Source organism: Chelon labrosus, assembly GCF_963514085.1.
Source record: "Chelon labrosus genome assembly, chromosome: 7".
Classification (NCBI taxonomy): Eukaryota; Metazoa; Chordata; class Actinopteri; order Mugiliformes; family Mugilidae; genus Chelon; species Chelon labrosus.
The window spans coordinates 7,791,881-7,810,036 of NC_140343.1; the positions used below are offsets into that span (position 1 = coordinate 7,791,881).

The 18,156-nt window shown below is 39.2% G+C and overlaps 1 protein-coding gene and 1 long non-coding RNA gene across 4 annotated transcripts; one reads left to right on the forward strand and one right to left on the reverse strand.

Moving 5' to 3' along the window:
- Positions 1-927: 927 nt before the first annotated feature.
- Positions 928-9,009, reverse strand: ak4 (adenylate kinase 4). Of its 2 annotated transcripts, none has more exons than XM_084547833.1 (5): positions 8,512-9,009; positions 7,582-7,695; positions 5,269-5,441; positions 3,914-4,032; positions 928-3,266 (listed from the first exon to the last, which is right to left on the reverse strand). In XM_084547833.1, the coding sequence occupies exons 1-5, from the start codon at positions 8,651-8,653 to the stop codon at positions 3,140-3,142; spliced, it is 675 nt and encodes a 224-aa protein (XP_084403959.1). In that variant the 5' UTR covers positions 8,654-9,009; the 3' UTR covers positions 928-3,139. The 2 variants fall into 2 exon arrangements, with proteins under 2 accessions (XP_084403959.1, XP_084403958.1); XM_084547832.1 differs by having other exon boundaries at positions 7,582-7,701; positions 8,512-8,994.
- On the forward strand, positions 8,979-18,125 carry LOC311490384. 2 transcript variants are annotated; one of them, XR_014699154.1, is made up of 4 exons: positions 8,979-9,115; positions 9,794-10,230; positions 10,811-11,054; positions 16,497-18,125. It is a non-coding gene; the product is annotated as an uncharacterized lncRNA (long non-coding RNA). The 2 variants fall into 2 exon arrangements; XR_014699155.1 differs by lacking the exon at positions 16,497-18,125 and having other exon boundaries at positions 10,811-11,422.
- Positions 18,126-18,156: the final 31 nt, after the last annotated feature.

Consider the following 18,156-nt stretch of genomic DNA (forward strand, 5'->3'; position numbering starts at 1 on the left):
ATGAAGTTAAGATCTATGACAATAAAATAAAATAAAAAATGAGACATTGATATTGCTATGATTTGTACTTCCTCTCATGAAGGTCCACAAACATTTTATTTTGGCATTGCCCAACCTATATGCCTTTATTGCTTAAAATCTAGATGAGTTTCCTCTTAATAACTATGGATATATTATTTCATCTCCTGGAAAGTAATACACAGAAGAAAAAAAAACAGAAATATATGCATGATTACACTTAATTATAACTATAATTATGTTAATACCCCAAACACATATTTGTTGCTTTGCAGAAGCTACAGCAGTTGGGTTGTATGATTGTATTACAGGTTTTGGTCACACAGGTAGCTAATGATACCCATGCTAGGCAGGACACAGAAAATTATTGATCATCCAAATGGCGTGCAAAGGCAACACTGCACCTTTTTTCCAAGGTAGCCACGGCAGATGTAATGCTTGGCATCACTTTCACTGAAGCTCTGATGCACTCAAGGTTTAGTCACAGACCCAAGACAGCTGGAAAACAAATGACTGTATTTCACTGCATGGATGTGTGTGTGTGTGCATGTGTGACTTAGTACGTTTAAAATATCCACCACAGCTTTTGTGCTTAAGTTTGCAAACCCTCCTACTGCTTCCTGTTTTTCTCACATGGTTTTTCAAATCGTGCGAAAAACAGGGAAGAGAAAAGCCTTTCTATAGAAATATGAAAGAAAGGAAGAAAGCTATTCATACTGTAATAATTTGGTTTTTGTGTACATATTTTATGCTTACAACGCCCTGTTGCTTGTAGTATGTTTGGACAGAGAAATGAATGGCACAGCTACTGTGCACAGAAACCCTGGCTGTGCCACAGATGGTAGTCACACAATAGGGTTTAACCTTAATCACACAGAGCACATTGATTGTAGTCTCATACAAAGATGATGCAGTTCGAAAATAGTTTTATTGTTTTTGGAATGTAACGTGTTTGGACAGCATGGAATGAAATAGGCCAACTAAAATCACTCCGGCGTTACACAACAGCAGGGTGGTGTGGACACGTACAATTTAACACTTATACGCCACACCCATTCATTTAAACAACACAGAGCATCCAGGAATGTAGTCCTACACAGCTTCTCAAACCACAGTGTAAATCAGCTGCTCCCTTTCAGATTCGGCAGACTTGGTTGAACTTTAACAAATCATACTGTCATGGTGTCTTCTCTTGTTAAAAAAAAATAAAAAAAATTAATGGTGGAAAATAAATCTACCATGTTTGCTGCCTAAGACCAAACCCTGAATTAGTGCATTAAAGCGATTGTAGTAAAAAGTACAAGAAGTTTCTTTGACAAAGCTGAAAATTAAATGCATTTGGTCCCCGGTTAGTCTATTGCACACGTTGATGACATGTTTCAGACTTGAAATAATGAAACATAAGCTGTTATAAAAATAAAAAAAGCTGCAAAGCAAAGTCTACATAGTTGTTCACCCAGCAATGAAGATGTACAGTATACATTCAAAAACAACAAAACCTGTGACCTGATCAGAATCATTCAACGCGACTCCAGACGAATTTTATAGTCGAACAAACACCGCAAACGCAAAACAGCATGACATTTTTAAATTCAAAATCTCAAGGCAACCGTATAATATATTTAAAGAAATGCGTCAGCATCTGAGACGTGCGCTGTCATAACCTCCACAGAGTGATATAGAACAACTGTGGCTTTTCCAGCGACTTTTGTCTTCTTTTTTTTTTGTTTTTGTTTTTGTTTTTGTTCGGCGACCGCCCCAAAAATGATGATTGCACACAAACTTCCACCACACTGCGGCACAAAAGTAAAGAATAGCAGTTTATACAGTGCATATTGATTGATGGATATAGTCTGCAAAGACTTAGCCGCTAAAGAACTGCTTCGTGGAATGGTTTCGTGTGTGACAGATGGCGTATTTGTGCGTTACTCCAGGTTTGTAGTTTTTGAGGAAACGATGCTTTTCGAAGAGCGCTTCTGGTAAGTTTCAGTGAAATCTGTGGCAAGGCTGAATTTGACTTTCTTTTTTTTTTGTGCGCTTGTGTGTGTGTAATCTACTCGGCAGAAGCAACAACTCCTCCATTTTCAGAAGATCACTCGGAACTAACAAACTATAATATAATAAAAGGGTTTCACATCCACACAATACAGTCATATGGGCAATAATATGACTGTATTGTTATTGTTACTTATAAAAAATAATATAAAAACTTCTTTAATCAAATATGTAAAGATATCAGAGTATCTTTACTTCCTTTGTTTGGTTTCAGTAGTATTATTGCAGCCTTGATTTTATAGAGGTATGCACTGACATTTTGGTCTATTTTTGCTTCTATGACATGCCTCCTTTCAGACAGGTGGAGAGAAACCATGAAAGAATACACATTTAGGTGTTCACTCCACCGATCTTTTGGACATTTAGTCAAATTAGCCCATATCTATGAGGGAAACATAATGTCAGAAAAAGTCCAATATAAAAAGAAAAATTTTAAAAATCTTAATGTAAATACTGGGGAAGTTTCGTGGTGATATGGTGGCAATTGTACTCATAAATAATGGTAAAAGAAATATATAATATTAAAAAAGTCTCATACTATAACCCTAATAACACCTAATTTGCACATTTTTTTGTGGCAGGAACTTGATCTTGAATTGTTTCGTTGAGAACTGATTTTGCCCCAGCATTAAAGACTGTATCAGTAGAAACAAACCCCGCATTTTCTCACTTGTAGTGTTTTGCCTTATTGCCTAGTTGCCGTAACTTTTTGGTCTTTAGCAGTAGATTGGAACAGCTCAAAATAGAAACTGAAATGTATAAACTGTAACCCGATGATTTGTGCCTATGATTTATAAAAAAAAATGACTAGTTGTGATATTGCCTTGTAAGGTCTGAACAGTCACTACAATAATGTGGACTTTGTCACAATCTTCAGTATAAAGCTTTGGAAATATTTACACACTGCCATTCGACTGAAAAAAGAAAACAGCTCGTGATTTAATCTTAATGAGGAAGTTGAACGCTGACTTGAGTTTAGCCGTAAGGAACTCCCCCCCGCCCCCACCTTTCCTCCTCCTCCTCCTCCTCCTTTCCTGCTGTCTTTTCAGTCAGATCAGTGCGTATGTCAGGGTGTCTGCGTTTGGCGGGCGTCTGACGGCTGCGTGTGCATCTTGGTGCTGAGGAGAGAGTTGATGTAAGGCCAAATCCGGTCGGTCTCTGTGCCGGAAAACGAGTGCAGGATTCCTTGCGACCTGAGTGGAGACAGTTTAGGATCAACATCAATGCTACAGAACCAGTGGTATCAAGTTCTTTTTGTTAGATGCATACAGACCCTACAATACCCACAATCCAATGCAACCAGCAGCAATTCAACCAGGGATTCATGTGCGTCATGCTAGCAACAGCTATTGCAATCTCAAACTGAGATTAGGAGTGGTTCCACTTGCTAACTCCAAAATTTACCACAAAGTAATTAAAGAGTTACCCTATAGCCATATTTGTGTCATCATGCAAATCTTGAGGTCAAACAAATGTCAGAACTTGTTTCAGGGGAAGCTTTCCGCTCCGTTTTAAAAAAACAACAATGGAAATCGTTTGAACAGTGCCTATGTTCTTAAATTTTTACCGTACCTACAACTTCTGCACTTTATTTCTCGCTTTTTAATATTTTATATTTTTATGTTTGATTTTTTTTTTTTACTGGTTGTTTGTTATTGTTGTTTGCCTGTCTTGATCACCACGATGTGTGCTGCTGCCTTTCTTGGCCAGGTCACCCTTGTAAAAGAGATCTTGATCTCAATGGGTTTTTTATCAGGTTAAATAAAGGTTATAGTAATAATAATAATAATCTTATACTTCCAACAAAAGGAGTTGAAAAAAATGGAATGTATTTACTGACTTGTATAAGTCCATGACGGGCTTTGCCACGTCTTTGTAGTGTCTCAGTCTGGCCATCAGAGCTTCTGGCTTGTCGTCGTCATGCTGAATCAGAGGCTCCCCTGTGACGTCGTCCTTACCCTGAGGAGAGCAACGCAAAGTCACAACAGTGCAACAAATCAATGAAGGTAAACTCACAACCACGCACTGAAAGCTGTTATATAGTCTACAGTGGGGGTTATACCAGCTAGTCGACTAGTTGATTAGTTGACTTTGCCATGGCGTTTTAAGTGTTATGTCGACTAGTCACTGGTCACAAGACAGGTGGGGAGCCCAGTGGGTTGTTGCAGCAAACTAGCAGCGGTTCATCAAGTGTGTGGAAATACTTCACTAAAGATGAAGCCCATACTACCGTGACATGTCGGTCCTGAAGTACAACAAAAGTACTACTGCAATGCATCCGCTGGCTAAAGCTAGCAGAGGAACAGTCGTCAATTAACAACTTCACCAAACGCCCTGCGCTAACAGAGAGAAGGAGGCAATTTGTTGGTGAATTTAATTGTTGGTGAATTTCATCTATTAAAAGCTTTTGATGGTGCTGATTTGCTGCCTGTTTTTATACAGGCTATTCATATGTATTCTCAGCATATGTATTCAGGTCAAAAATATAGATTTCATTGATGGAAAGCATTACTTTCTACTGTGTTTTTATCAGTTGGTGTCAACTTGACTTTCATCATGTGACTGTCGGCTTTAAAAAAAATCCGAAATCGAGCAAACCCTAACATCTAGTAGTAAGGCAAAGTGTTACGATGATCAAAATCTTGTCTTTTTAATTTACTAGTACAGACACCTTACCCACTACCCGTCCCTTTTCACTGAAGAACTCAAATTCAATCTATACAAATGTTTTTCATGTCAAATTGAATCCACTGCACACACCTTTGCACCACACCGTTGTCAGTGTATGTGCACTGGAGAAGTTTTCTGTCCACATTTTACGTGCTATTTTAACTTTCCAACACCCTTTCATTGTTTTGTCTGTTCTAGTGTCTGAGAATGAACTCTTTGTGAGTACAGGATGTTGTTTCATAATTTAATTCATAAAAAAACAACTACAGTCAGTTGAGTTTCTGCAATTACAGGGACTTTCTAACATAATTAGAAAGCAGCAGGAGTTTTGTTGCTGGTGTTGTTGTGCAGGGTGTGGTAGTGATTAAGGAGACTATCCCTATGGTTTAAAATAGTTTCGCCTTGTGTAGCTAAATGAAACTAGACATTAAAATGCATACCAGCGGACACAAACCTTGCGTCGAAGAAACAAATCTAAACGGCAAGCGAAATATTTTATGCACTATAATTAAACAGTTCCGACACCTGCACTCGGGGCGGGTTGAAGCCCATGTTGTAGACTCTGCCGCTGGTTGGATGAATCCAGCGGTCGCTCAGTCTGTCCTTTAGAGTCTCGTAGGGGATGTTGAGGCTGATGACCAAGTCGAGCTGATACATGTTGTTCAGGGCAAGAGCCTGCGACAGTGTGCGGGGGAAACCTGCACACATATCAGAGGGAGGAGGGGAATGACAGTGTTACACAATAATCTGTGACCATTATATTATTATTAACTACATTCAAGGCTAAAATGAAAATGTGTATTTTTCAAGTTAAGATAACTGCTGAGTCAGTAATGAATCAGACGAAGGTAAACTTGGACTCCTTCTGTTTCCAGTTTTCCAGTCTGTCGTCGTCGTGACTTAACAAAAAGATTATTGGCTTGTGAATTAACTTGTTGAAAAAACAAAGTTTTAAGTTACGGCCTGGATCAACCACCAGTGGTGATAATAAGACAGGACTCCACCATCACGCTAGGAGCTCTGTGAAACTGCAGGTAGGATTAAATGCGACTGGCGTCTCCCTCCTAATATGTTAATAATTGCATGCGTAGCAGGTGTACTCTAGTTACCACTGTTGCTTGGAAGCATGCTATTAATAATTCATCTGAGGCTGATGGTTGTGGTTACTGTTTTGAATGTCACTAAAACAAATATTGGTCAAGTTTAATTTGCTGGCACTATATAAAAAGTTAGAGGTCATTTAATTGATCACAATTCATCTATAAACTATAAAATAAAAATGTAAACCTGAAGGTGGCACCCGAGGAAAACTCTTGACAGACATTTAGAGCCGCGTTGCTAACGTTTGTCACAAGGCTTGTACATTTGTGTTCGACACTGCTGTGATCTTCAAATCATTTCTCCTCTTCTCTCCACGCATCTGAGAAGTCAACATGACCTCCAGCACATTACCACTGTGCTCAGTAGGTGCTCATTGTCTTTCCCAGGCACATGGTTGTGGATGTTTGCTCACATGACAATCCCACCCCATTCGTAGGCCTTTTATTTCTAAGCCTGTTATCGAGACGCGTTTGACGCGCACCCATGTCCTCACTTTATTGCTTTCCTAATGTGCTAGAGTGGAAACGGACAATCACTCCGCGTGCTCCTTTGTTTGGTCAGCGAAGGAAATCTCCAGTCTCTCCGACTATCATGCTGCATGTCACACTGCCCACAAATGAACGACGGGAGGGACCCAATCAAAGGTTGCGACAAAGGAAGAGATGCCAACTTATAATGTACACTGTGAACCTCTGTGAGAACACTCAGGCTAAGCTGTTAGCTGGTGACTCGAACATCCGAGATCAAACTATCAAACAAATCAACTAATTCAACCTATCAGAGTCATGAGCTAAACGTGTGTTTGTATGCGTGTGCGTAACCTTGATTTGCTTCCCCCCCCTCTTCTCTTGCTCAGTTATTTGTTTACTGATCATGTTTCAAGGTTTAAACCCATTTAACACTCCATCAATGTTTGGCATCTCTCTTCAAGATAGTGGCTAATATTTAACCTCTTTTTTTTTTTTTGTGCGTGCGTGTCACTCATCTGGACATCACATAAGGTTCTCCAAATAGTATATATAAGCAGTTTTAAATTTCACTATATAGTTAACGCTCTGTTCCCTGGCTCTAACTAAATGTGATGCCAAAGCATTACTTTTATTTGTGGAAAATGTGAAATGTTCTATCCTGTATTTGCACAAAATGAGACAATATGTTGACTCGTTAAGATTGGAACAAAGGCCGCCGTGAATACACAGTCAGTGGTTAAAATGGCATCAAACGTCAACTGTGTACATACGGACGCGAAAGTCAAAAAGATTTTAGTTCGGTGTTTAATTCGAAGGTGAAGTAATCCATCTGTGACTACTTTAAGTTTATTCGAGAGCATGCACAGAGCTGCTGGTGGTGAAGTCAGTGCCTCAGAGAACTAATCACTCACAGATGCAGGGTAATATAGAGAGTACTTTTCCACTTCCTCAAACTCAAGTAAGGGAGGCAATGCGTCTGGCACTCTGTGGGCAACTTATGTTAAAAAAAAAAAAAAGAGAAAAAAAAGTGCTTGTCTGCCTCTAACAGGTTTGAGGGTTTTTTGGGGGGGTGGTACCCATGTTGACCAATCAGATTCAAGGGACGGCTGGCAGGTTCTACCGCTGCTGTGACACTGCATTATATGGAACCTATCCCATCCTAATGCAGCTAGCCAAGAGGATTTGAGCTGATGAATGGAAACCTGCTTTGTCATTGTGTATGAATAGAACAAAGCAAAAAAAAACAAACAAAAAAAAAAAACGTTACCGTCCAGAAGCCAGCTGTGGCCGCCCAGCTCTTCCAGTTTGGGCAGCATCAGTCTGGTCATCACATGGTCAGGCACCAGCATGCCTCTCTCCACGTAGGTCTTCACCAGCACCCCTGCCTCTGATACACAACAGGCAGGTAAATATAGACAAATGTCTGTTTGTGCTTCCTGCTTAAATCAGCAAAGCAGGACGGGACCTGGCTAGAGATAAAGCCTTGCAGTCATTTTATCATTTAAAGTATCTCTGCTGTGGATAATTATCTCCATGCCGAGTCACACAATCCATCAGATAAACACAATTATTGACTTGGTTTATAAACACTGAATGTCTCTTGCCTTCAGTGGAAGGAAATGGGTTTCTTAACTCTCTATCTAAGTCTATGCAGCAAGCAACAGTTTTACTGAAAGCATGTTTTTGCTGAGGCTCTCTGCGCAGAACCCAGATTTATTGCCAGTGCACATGAGCTTTGCTGGGAATGAAATTGCAATGAGGAAGTTTAGAGAAGCAACGGTTTAGGAAATTTGGGGAAATGATAACAAGGCTTTAACTGCAGCAACCCATTGTTCTGAAAGTGGGCACTGAAGTGGCTACAGATAAAGTACATACGAAAAAAAAAATTGATTTGTTATCATTTAAAGTGTTGGTCCAGCTTGACAGGTTTGCAGACAAATGAGCTTTTAGGAATCAACTGTGGAGCAGAAACCAGAAACCTTCAGCTGCGTCATTCTGAAACATGCCTGTTTGTGACAAATATAATGATTTTAACGCAAACATAACACAAAAATCACGGAATTCACGTTTTCAGCACAGAAAATTACGAGCCTCGTTAACTTTTTCTTTCTTTTTTTTCCCTCTGTAGGCTGCCTCCTTCCTGTTGACAACGCCGTATTGACGTTTGGACTACTATACATGGACACATGTATCCTACCTGTGTTTGCCGTTATGCTCTCTCGTAGATAGTGGCCACTTGACAGATATTGCAGGCCAAAACTTTGCGCAATCCTCTTAGAAATCGTGCCTTTCCCTGATCCTGGTGGACCCATTATAGCAGCACGGAACAACTTGGCCATGGCTTCAAAAAACAAACAAACAAACAAAACAAAACAAAACAAAAAAAGTCTTGGCTGCTCGGATGTCACTGTTCTCCTGTTTGTGTACAAGAGATCGAATCACCCCTTAATTGAACTCCTAATCGGTTGATCGATCAAAAGGGTCTGAAGGCGTAAAAATAACAACAACACAGCGACAGAAGCAGCTCTGCCAACGCCAATGTAAGCGTTTTCACTTGAGGGGGTCCGTGGGTCTTTACGCAGAGCCCACTCTCCGCGCGCGCAGCTGCGACTGTCCTGCTCCTTCTCTCGGATCAAGTCAAAAAACGGCTTTCTTCCAGCCCTGTCATGGATACGTTACGCTCGTCTACGTCTTTAAGAACAGAGACTTTTCTCTGCGAATGAATGAGGGAGCCTCCACAACGCCCTATTTTCTTCTGCGCACATCATCCAGAAAAAATGCGGATGACTAAACTTCGCGGGGTAAACTGGTTACTGTAGTTTTTAAGTGCAAGTGTAGTTCTGGTAGTGCAGTTAAGGAGAAATATATCTATCTGTATATCTATACCATAATATAAAATGATAAATAATAAATTATATTGAAAGTTTAGAGCACTGAAATGGCATTTAAGGTAAAGACATAATTTAAAGCCTGTTTGGTAAGCCTTATTAGAAAGTAATTATCTGCAACTGCACACGGTTTACTGGAAAATCAGATTTCCGAGGCAACATGTTGACACTTGTTGCTGATATTTACAAGAAACAAAGTCTCACAATTTTAATTGGTGGGAAAAATATAGGTTAATTGATTAATGTGATGCAATATATATATATATATATATATATATATATATATATACACACACACACACACACACACACATATATATATATTTGGTTTGCAATGGAAGTACGCTAAAGTGATCGGTGTTTCTAATTATATACAGAAGCTGATATTTAGAGAGTGATTTCTGCAGCAGAGTATGCGCTATAAATCGCGCATGTTGCTCCATCAACTGGCAAAGTATTGGGCTGTTTTTAGGTCCCACCACTTGTTGACAGCATTTCCAACAACCCCAGCTTTTTATTTTTGCTTGTGCTTGGCGGGGCTCTTATTTCTCATGTTTGTTTTTTTTTGTTTTGTTTTTTTGTTTTTTACAGTGCTGGCAGGAGGCGCAGAAAAAAAAAAAAAAAAGCACATGAGTCGCTGTCATTCCGCGCAACATTTGCGAACGGGAGGAATCCTGCGAGTGTACTTGTTGCGAGCCATACGGCGGCGGCAGCGTCCCGGAGCTGTCAAACATTGCGCACAGCCTTTCAGTCTTCAGTCAGAGGAGTAACCAGACTAATCCATCAGACAAACAACTCGGAAGATTAACCTTCTTTTTTTTTTTTCTTTTAACCCTTGGCGAAACTAGTTTTTCTCCCCGCACCCGGAAGCCTGCCTTTAAAGCCACGATCATTTTTTTTTTTTGTCACATGGCTTTGGAGAATTCAATAACAACAAAAAATGGCGACAATCACGTTGCTCTGTGTGGTCTTGCTGCGTCATTAAAAATATTCATGTAAACACGGGACGCTGAACGGGGAATTTGCAGGTAAGGAAGCTCAATAATAGCCACACGTTCAATGCGGAGTGAATGCAATTAAGATAAAATGATTATACGTGAATCCCATAGCGTGCTGTTTTGTTTTTGCCCAGAAAAAAAAGGGGTGTGTGTGCAATGCTGGGCGTTAACGTTTGGCTGCACAATATTCAGTGCGAACGTTGCACTTATGTTTTGATTTTAATCGCTTTTTAAAGGCTAGGTTTAGCTTATATAAAGCAAGTGTGCGCGTTTTTGGTCACTGACACAGGCAACAGTGGCAACGTTTATTTGGCCAACTTTTATTTTTTATATATATATATTGTGGGTGTGTAGAAAACAGCAACAAGGTGTGACTGCTTTTATTTCTATGTGTCGCCCTTGGCAGTAATACAGCTAGCTATATATCAATGGCTGCTACCTTCACTGTTAGTAGGTTATAAGCCTTTCCCGTGTTATTTACATTGAGGATTTACGCAACATGGACGCGCTTTCATCACAGGGGCATTTTTTTTTTTTTTTTTTTTTTTTTTTCTGCAACAGTTTTTACTTTCAGTGTGTCAGCAGCGTGTCTGTCCTCTGCCCTGTTTAGTTATTTACACATGTCGCTTCGGTGTGGCCACGTCCGACGCGAACATTTTTGGGCCAGTGCCCCCGTGCAGCGGGGCTAATGGAGTTGTTTACATGAAGCGCGGAGGGCGGACTGACGAAGACGACGATGACGACGTCGAGGAGGCGGTGGGGGAGGAGGAGGAGGAGCCGCCGCTACGTTGGCCCGAGACGCCACCGGACTGCTCGAGAGGCTTCTCGCGCCAAGTGGGGGCGGAGTCTGCGAGGTGAATCATAACAAGTCTGACATCACTCTGGCCTTGTGGTCGGTATGAATAATATACAGGAGCTGGTCTCCGCCGAGGAGGAGGAGGAGGAGAGAGAACATTCTTTGCACTCCTTATTTATTTATTTATTTATTTAACTATTTCTATTATATCTTAGATGAAACATTAACTTCTGTGACATGCCAAATGGAAAATGAAATGCACATCCAACAGGTCTATGGGCTCAGATTGATTGTGCAGACGTTAAAGCAAGTTAAAGTTTCTTTAATTATTTGGGAAACGAAGTAAATGTGAATGATTTAGAAATGCAAAATAGTGTAATATAGCATGTTAAAAAAATAATAATAATAATAAAGTAAAATCCTTAACCCTTCTGTTATGTTCGCTTCTCAGGAGCAACTATGATGTTCCTGGTTGAGGGGGTTGCAATATGTGAAATTAACCCATTTTCTTTTTCCATGTTGATTGCATGAATTAAGCCAAGCAGAAGAAGTTTAGAGTCTGAAAAATACTTTTTGCAGTTTCATTTTAATTATTTACATTTAACGGGTCGCCCGGATCATAACAGGACGGTTAATATTCTCATTTCCATATATTTCATAGACTTAGAAAGACTTAGATAAACTTTATTCATCCACAAGGGAAATTGCTTGGTCACAGTAGCTTAGTTGTACATAAAAAAAATCACTCTTAAGAACCACAGATAAAGGAAAGATTAAGTAAAATAAAATCTAGTAAAATAAAAATAGTATTAGCAAAAATGTACAAATTAGCATATTTTAGCAAAAATGTACAAATTAGCATACCTGAAACCTTTTGTAACTGATCTGGCCGTAACAGGGTTGATCATATTGGAAGCAAATACAAAACTAACGTAGCCTGAGATGGCGGCATATACCTTTTCTCTCGGATAAGGATACTCTCTGATTCGTTTTTAAATCACTACTTTGAAAATCTTGCGTTAAAAATAAGAAATATCAACTATTTTCATGCACTTCTCATAAATGGTTACTGAGGAAGCGTGTAGCACAAAGGTTACTGCATGTTAGCTTGTTGTTATGTGTCACAGTATCCACAGACACGTCTTATCAAAGACATCGGGATCTGACTTTTGAAGGACGGGGTCAGCTATCGTACCACTTTTGTCGTGCAAATAGCATCACATGTCATACCTCAGACATCCACATAAATTGATGAACTAATATAGCATCGTCTTTATCTAAAAGCACGTGAAAGTGTATGTCCGTAACCTCCTAGACTCACTGTTTTAAATTAACACTTGGATGTAGAAGAAAGGACATGATTTAAGTGACTGAACTTCTTACATCTTTTAACCTTTTTTTAAAAAAACCTGCATGTCTATTTCTGTTGCCCTAATTTGCTATGGTATGTAGGCCTGTCTGGTGCTGTTACTCTGTTTTCTAGTGCTCTCACGTTTAGAGAGCAGACACTGATGGTGAAAACCAGGAACTAATGTATTCAAATTAGGGATTCTCAGTTGACTACTTTTGTCTTTGTTTTGTTGTAGCTGCGGCTTGAAAGTGCTTAGAAATTGTTTCTATGAAACTCGCTTTGCATGAGATGGAAAACGCTGTTATCTTTGCACCCGCTGACCCTCGGCGTGGATATTACGGGCGGGTGACAAATGGAGCGAGACCGCCACAGACTGCTAGATTTGACAGGCTGCCCTGGTTCAGTTATCACAGTGCTGATGCTGTCCCCATCGAAGGTACAGTACTGTGATAACTGAAGGATGGCTGCCAACTTGACACTGGCTGCAGCTGACAAGGCGGACGGCGGCCGAGCAGGAACGAGTGGGTATGTGATGTTGTCTTGTGCCGATAAAAAAAATAAAATTTTAACAGGATGTCAGAAAGCCTGTGCGTCTTTCTTTACAGAATGAAATACCCCGCTTTGATTAGGGGCAATCTAACAGAGTGGCATTATTATGAAGGTAGTATAAGCGCAGTGGGCATTAAACTCATTAAACTCAATGTGAGTTTAGATTTAGAGTTTTGTTTTTATATACTTTATAAAAACATCATTCACCCCGAGTAGCAGCTGCAGAGTGATACAGATTAAATTAACTGAAAACAGCTGCATAATCTAACCAAATAAATTAGTTCAATTATTGATTTTTGCATTTTCTTTTTAAATAAAGTCTATGCTTTACCTTTTTTTTTTCCAGCTGACATTAGCAGGTTGAGGCAAACGGACACATCTTAATTAAATGCACACGACCAGACACGCTGTCAGTGAATTGCGCAGCAGTTATTTTGCTTCCCTTTTCCTTCCATCCTGTCTAGAGGGGCGGGCGGGAGGGGGCAATGACCAATAATAAAAACACTGATGCTCACTCGAAAGCGGCCACTCCTTCATTGGCAGTCTCGAGCGTTTACAGATCACTCCAGGATATTTATCTTTTGCACATCATCAGTAAGTCTTCCAAAGAAGGTGCCTGATTTATTTTGCATGTAGGCTCATTTTGCATTGTTAGGTACACTCGCTTGCATCTTCATTAGTCACACTATTGAAAACCAATGCATTTCAATACAACAGTCCTGCACTAAATCCCCCTAAATGTACAACTGTAATAATGTTCAGTTTTTAAGAAACATGGTGACTCAAATGTTTGAAAGTGTTCTTTTAGTTTAAAGAAATGCTGAGTACCATGAGCTTTGTGAAGCTAACATTTAGTGGAGGACTATTATATGAGCATGCATTTGTTTTCATTAGTGTACCTAATGAACTGGCTAGCCATAGCTAAGTTATAACTTCTTTAAGAGTGATGGTATTGACACTGTGGCGTAGTTGTTCCGCATTGCTGTCAACAGGGGGAGCTACACATCTACTATTGGTGTGCTGGTTTCTGGTTAGGATAGTGATTTATGCTGCTCTGCCATGTACTGCAGTGTAATCTGAAAGCTTGGTGATAAAGTTTTTAAAGCAAAGGGAGTGTTCATTTTCATGACTGATATACAAACCATAGCCGGAAGATTGATATGAATCCCCCCCCCCCCCCCCCCCCCCCAACCTAGCTGTGAAGACACCAAATCATTTGAATATAAAAACAAAACAAAACAGTTGTACATCACTTTAAAGCTCTTTGTGCTGCTCATACTAATGACAGCCGTGGTCTCCATTCTGATATGTCGCCGTATCGCCAAGTCACCGTTGTTTTGGTGCCTCTCGGGTGTTTTTCTGACATGTTTTCCTCCTGCGATCTGTGATGTCAAGACTGAAATGAAACCCTTTTTTTTCTCTCTCTCTCTCTCTCTGAGCACTATTTTGAATAATACGTGTGCAGTTTTGAGTCATGTCTCATAAACCACAGGTCACTCCGCACCTGTCCTTAGCATGTTACACTCAAAGGGTACAACACTGCCGCCACTGTGGAAATCCCCTCACGAGTCATGATACATATTTTGTTTTTGTCTCACTCTAACCTCAATCTGTTAATCTCGCCTTGATTCACATGTTTTTCTCTCTCTGAGCCATGTGATGTCTAGATACTTTGTGGTATAGCTTATTATTTTTTATTTTTTAAATAAAAGTCCCATGTCTGTTAAGAGTGACTTTCTAAATGAAAAAACAAACAAACAAAACATTCAAACCCACTCCTTCTCAGGATAATGTTCTGCTACCGTTTTGGCAAGCGCCTGTAACTCAGCTGCCGCTGATGTCCGTGATTATGGGGAATTTTCTGCACACTTCCCTTAACGCAAGGCAGCGAGCAACTGCTTGGATGTGTCTGGGAAGTCCCTCCCTTAAAATGAACCACACACTTGGTTTTTTTTTGGTCATTCAGGAACCTTCATGTCCTCATTCCTTTGTTGCAGGGAGAAAGTTCTTTTGTTTCTTTTTTCTCCCCCTTTTACAGAACACTTCCCTGTCAATTCCCTGCACAGTGCTCGAACAGAACAGACCAAATGACTCACAGTCTTCACTGCTGCATGTCAGCTGGTGCACAGCTCCCTCCCTAATCTGAAAAGAAACGCGGGAAAAAATGAAAAAAAATATAATAGAAACTTTGGCAACCCTTCCCTTTAGGTCCCTTAATTTGCAATTCATATGCAAAGGATAATCATTGTATGTATTAAAGAGTATAACATGTTTGTTTAGGGACATGCAAGTAGATGCTGTGGATATTATAAAATAACCTTCTTCATGCTAAATGTGGTGAATAGAAACAGTTGCAGAATCTATTAACGACCAGTTTCATTTTTAGGATCGCGCGTACATTTATTACAGATATTCATAATTCATAAAATGTGTCAGTATCAGTTCACAATCTTTCATGCGCAGTCATGGTGAGATTTCTGGACTCCAAGCTGTCAGAAAACAAAAAACTACTCACATATTTGATAGATAGATAGATAGATAGATAGATAGATAGATACTTTATTTATCCCATGGGAAATTTAGTGTCCAGTAGTATCACCACATAGAAACAAAGATATTTAAGTTATATTATAATATAAATATATAATGCTATGTAATGCAGTGGCAGCAATGACCACAGTTATTTCCTCACAAGGAGTCTCTATACTAAAGTTATTTATGCTATAAACCCAGACCCTGTTATATTTATCTCTGTGTAATCATCATACAGATTTAATGTAGGGCTATTTTAACATCCTTAAAGCTAAATATATACAGTATATATATATATATATATATATATATATAAAAGAAAGACAAAAGTGACTATAGTGTATATTAAAGGGTTAAATTCGTGTTCAGGATATTTGCTCTTTCTTTGCCACTGGAATGGGCTCGTGAAGTTTCCAGCGAACAGACCACAGTCAAAAGGACAGTTATGCAAATTTGCAATAGATGGGGCCCTTGCAGAGGTAATTGGAAAAAAAAAAAAAAAAGAGCATGTTGTCAGAGTTCTGGAAACAATCGCAAAGATGTTTTAGACAGCTCAAAAGGAGACCTTGAAGACACTACCTGCCTACATCGCTGCCACCTACAAAATGGCAAAGATGAATGATAACAACTCCCTGCTGTGGTTCGTGTGTTCAGAACGTGCGCACGAGTCCATGGTGGAAAAAAAAAATCGCCATTTGTTCCGCTTGTGTTGTATTGTTATGATTTTTTTTTTTGCTTGTTTTGTTTGATGCCCCCACTTCTCTTTTTCTCTTATTACTGACGCCCATCTTTTGTATTGACCTACAGTATGAGGAAATGTTGACACCAAAAAGTTGCTTTCATGTATTAATCTGCTGCAGTCAAAGCATTTCTCTGCGCACACATAACGCTCTCTTGCTCCAGAGGTTCTCCATTGAATGCCAGCTCTATCCATTCCTTTTGTCTCCCATAATTGGCCTCTCATGTAATAACATGCATCATGCATTGTACTCTTGTTTGTGTCATGTATGTGTTGTCTTCTCCCCCCTGCTTCTTCTCCTCCCCTCTCTCTTTTTCTGTCTCTATCAGTCTCAGGCAGATGGGCCACCCCCACACTGTATGAGTTTTGCTCAAGGTTTTCCTTCTGTTGAAAGGGAGTTTTTCCTTGCCACCATCATCTAGTGCTGCACTGGGAGTTTTCAGGCTTTTTTGGAAGTCCAAAGCCCCCGACACACCTTCACTCAAAGTGAAAACTAGGAGCAGAGTTGATCTTCGAAGATGTTTTTACCCAGTGAAGGAGAAGCACTTTTAATCCATCTAACACACAGCCGGTGTGGAATATGATTTATTTTCTTTTTAACCGTGTTGGATTAACACACCCTGGAAATAGCAGTTAACCAAAAGGGTGGGAAAAAAAAGTCGTTCAAAAAGATTTTCCTCTACATCTTGGGGACCACCTTCTTGCCTCTAAAACAGGAGGGGGAATCCCCCGTGTGTGAATAGATTTCAGAAAACACAATCTCTGGCACACCCACAGTTTCGTGTTCCAACAATACAACTTTCTTTATAACAAAAAGATTACAAAAATAAAAGGAAAACAAGCAAACCATTGAAGTCCATGAAAGGAACTTGATACTACACTGTAAACACACTTTCAACTGATGTCCTCCCACAATCTCAACTCCATAATATTCAACAATAAAGTAATGAAATCACAACTGGAAAGCAGAACAATGTAAACGCTGGGAATGTTAAAACAAAGAATCAAAGCTGTATTGGGATACTCCTTTTACACCTAGGGTTTCACATCAATGTGGATATTAGTACTTTGATATTTGTAATGATTATTACTCATTTTGACTTCTTTATACTACATTTAAAAAGTGATTATTTTGTGTGATTACTTCCTACTTTATCACATGCTTTAAGTTACTTTAAGATTTTTTTCATTTATTTATTTTTAAATGAAAACAGCGAGTTTGTAAAGAGTAGTTTTTGTTTTTTGATTGCCCTACAAAAAGCTGTTGTGTATCATTGTTATATTTCAGGTATCTGTGCTGTGTTCTTTTCTTTTCCACCATCATAAATATGTTTGTTTACACTACTATTTGGAGGCCCAAATAGGTAAAACTCTCCTATAATAAAAAAATAAAGAAAGAAAGAATGAAAGAATGAAAATTGTAGAAAAGCTTGAAAAAAGTAATGTTAGTGACCCTCAAGGCATCTGACAACTATGTTGGGAATTATTTTTGTACTAAATTACTTGTAAATTAGTTAAAACTAGCTCCAACTGGAAGAACTACAGCAGTAAATGTTTTCTGAAGCGTTGGTGCATCAGAAAATAATTCTGCAATGTGCATCTGTCACAGGAGCTCACTTCCTACAATTTGAACACTTTTGCCTTTGCATGTGCTTTACTTAAGTTAGATTCAGGACTTTTACTTGTTTAATCTACATTGGTACTTTTACTTGAGTACAGGATATGAAGTGACGGAGCAAGAAGTAATAGATCTATTTTCTGCTGTGTTGATAATAAAACACGATAAAGAAATATAATAGGGAAGAAGCATGAATAGATATGGAAGAAAATTGCAAAAATAAATCCATACCATGAGACTAATAAACTAATAAACACAGTTTTGGAGTTTGTATAGGAACACAGTATTTAAATAGAAATTGTGTTTCCTTTTTTTGTCAGATTTGGCATTTGTTGACAGATATTCAATCATTAAAGACAATAAAATAAATC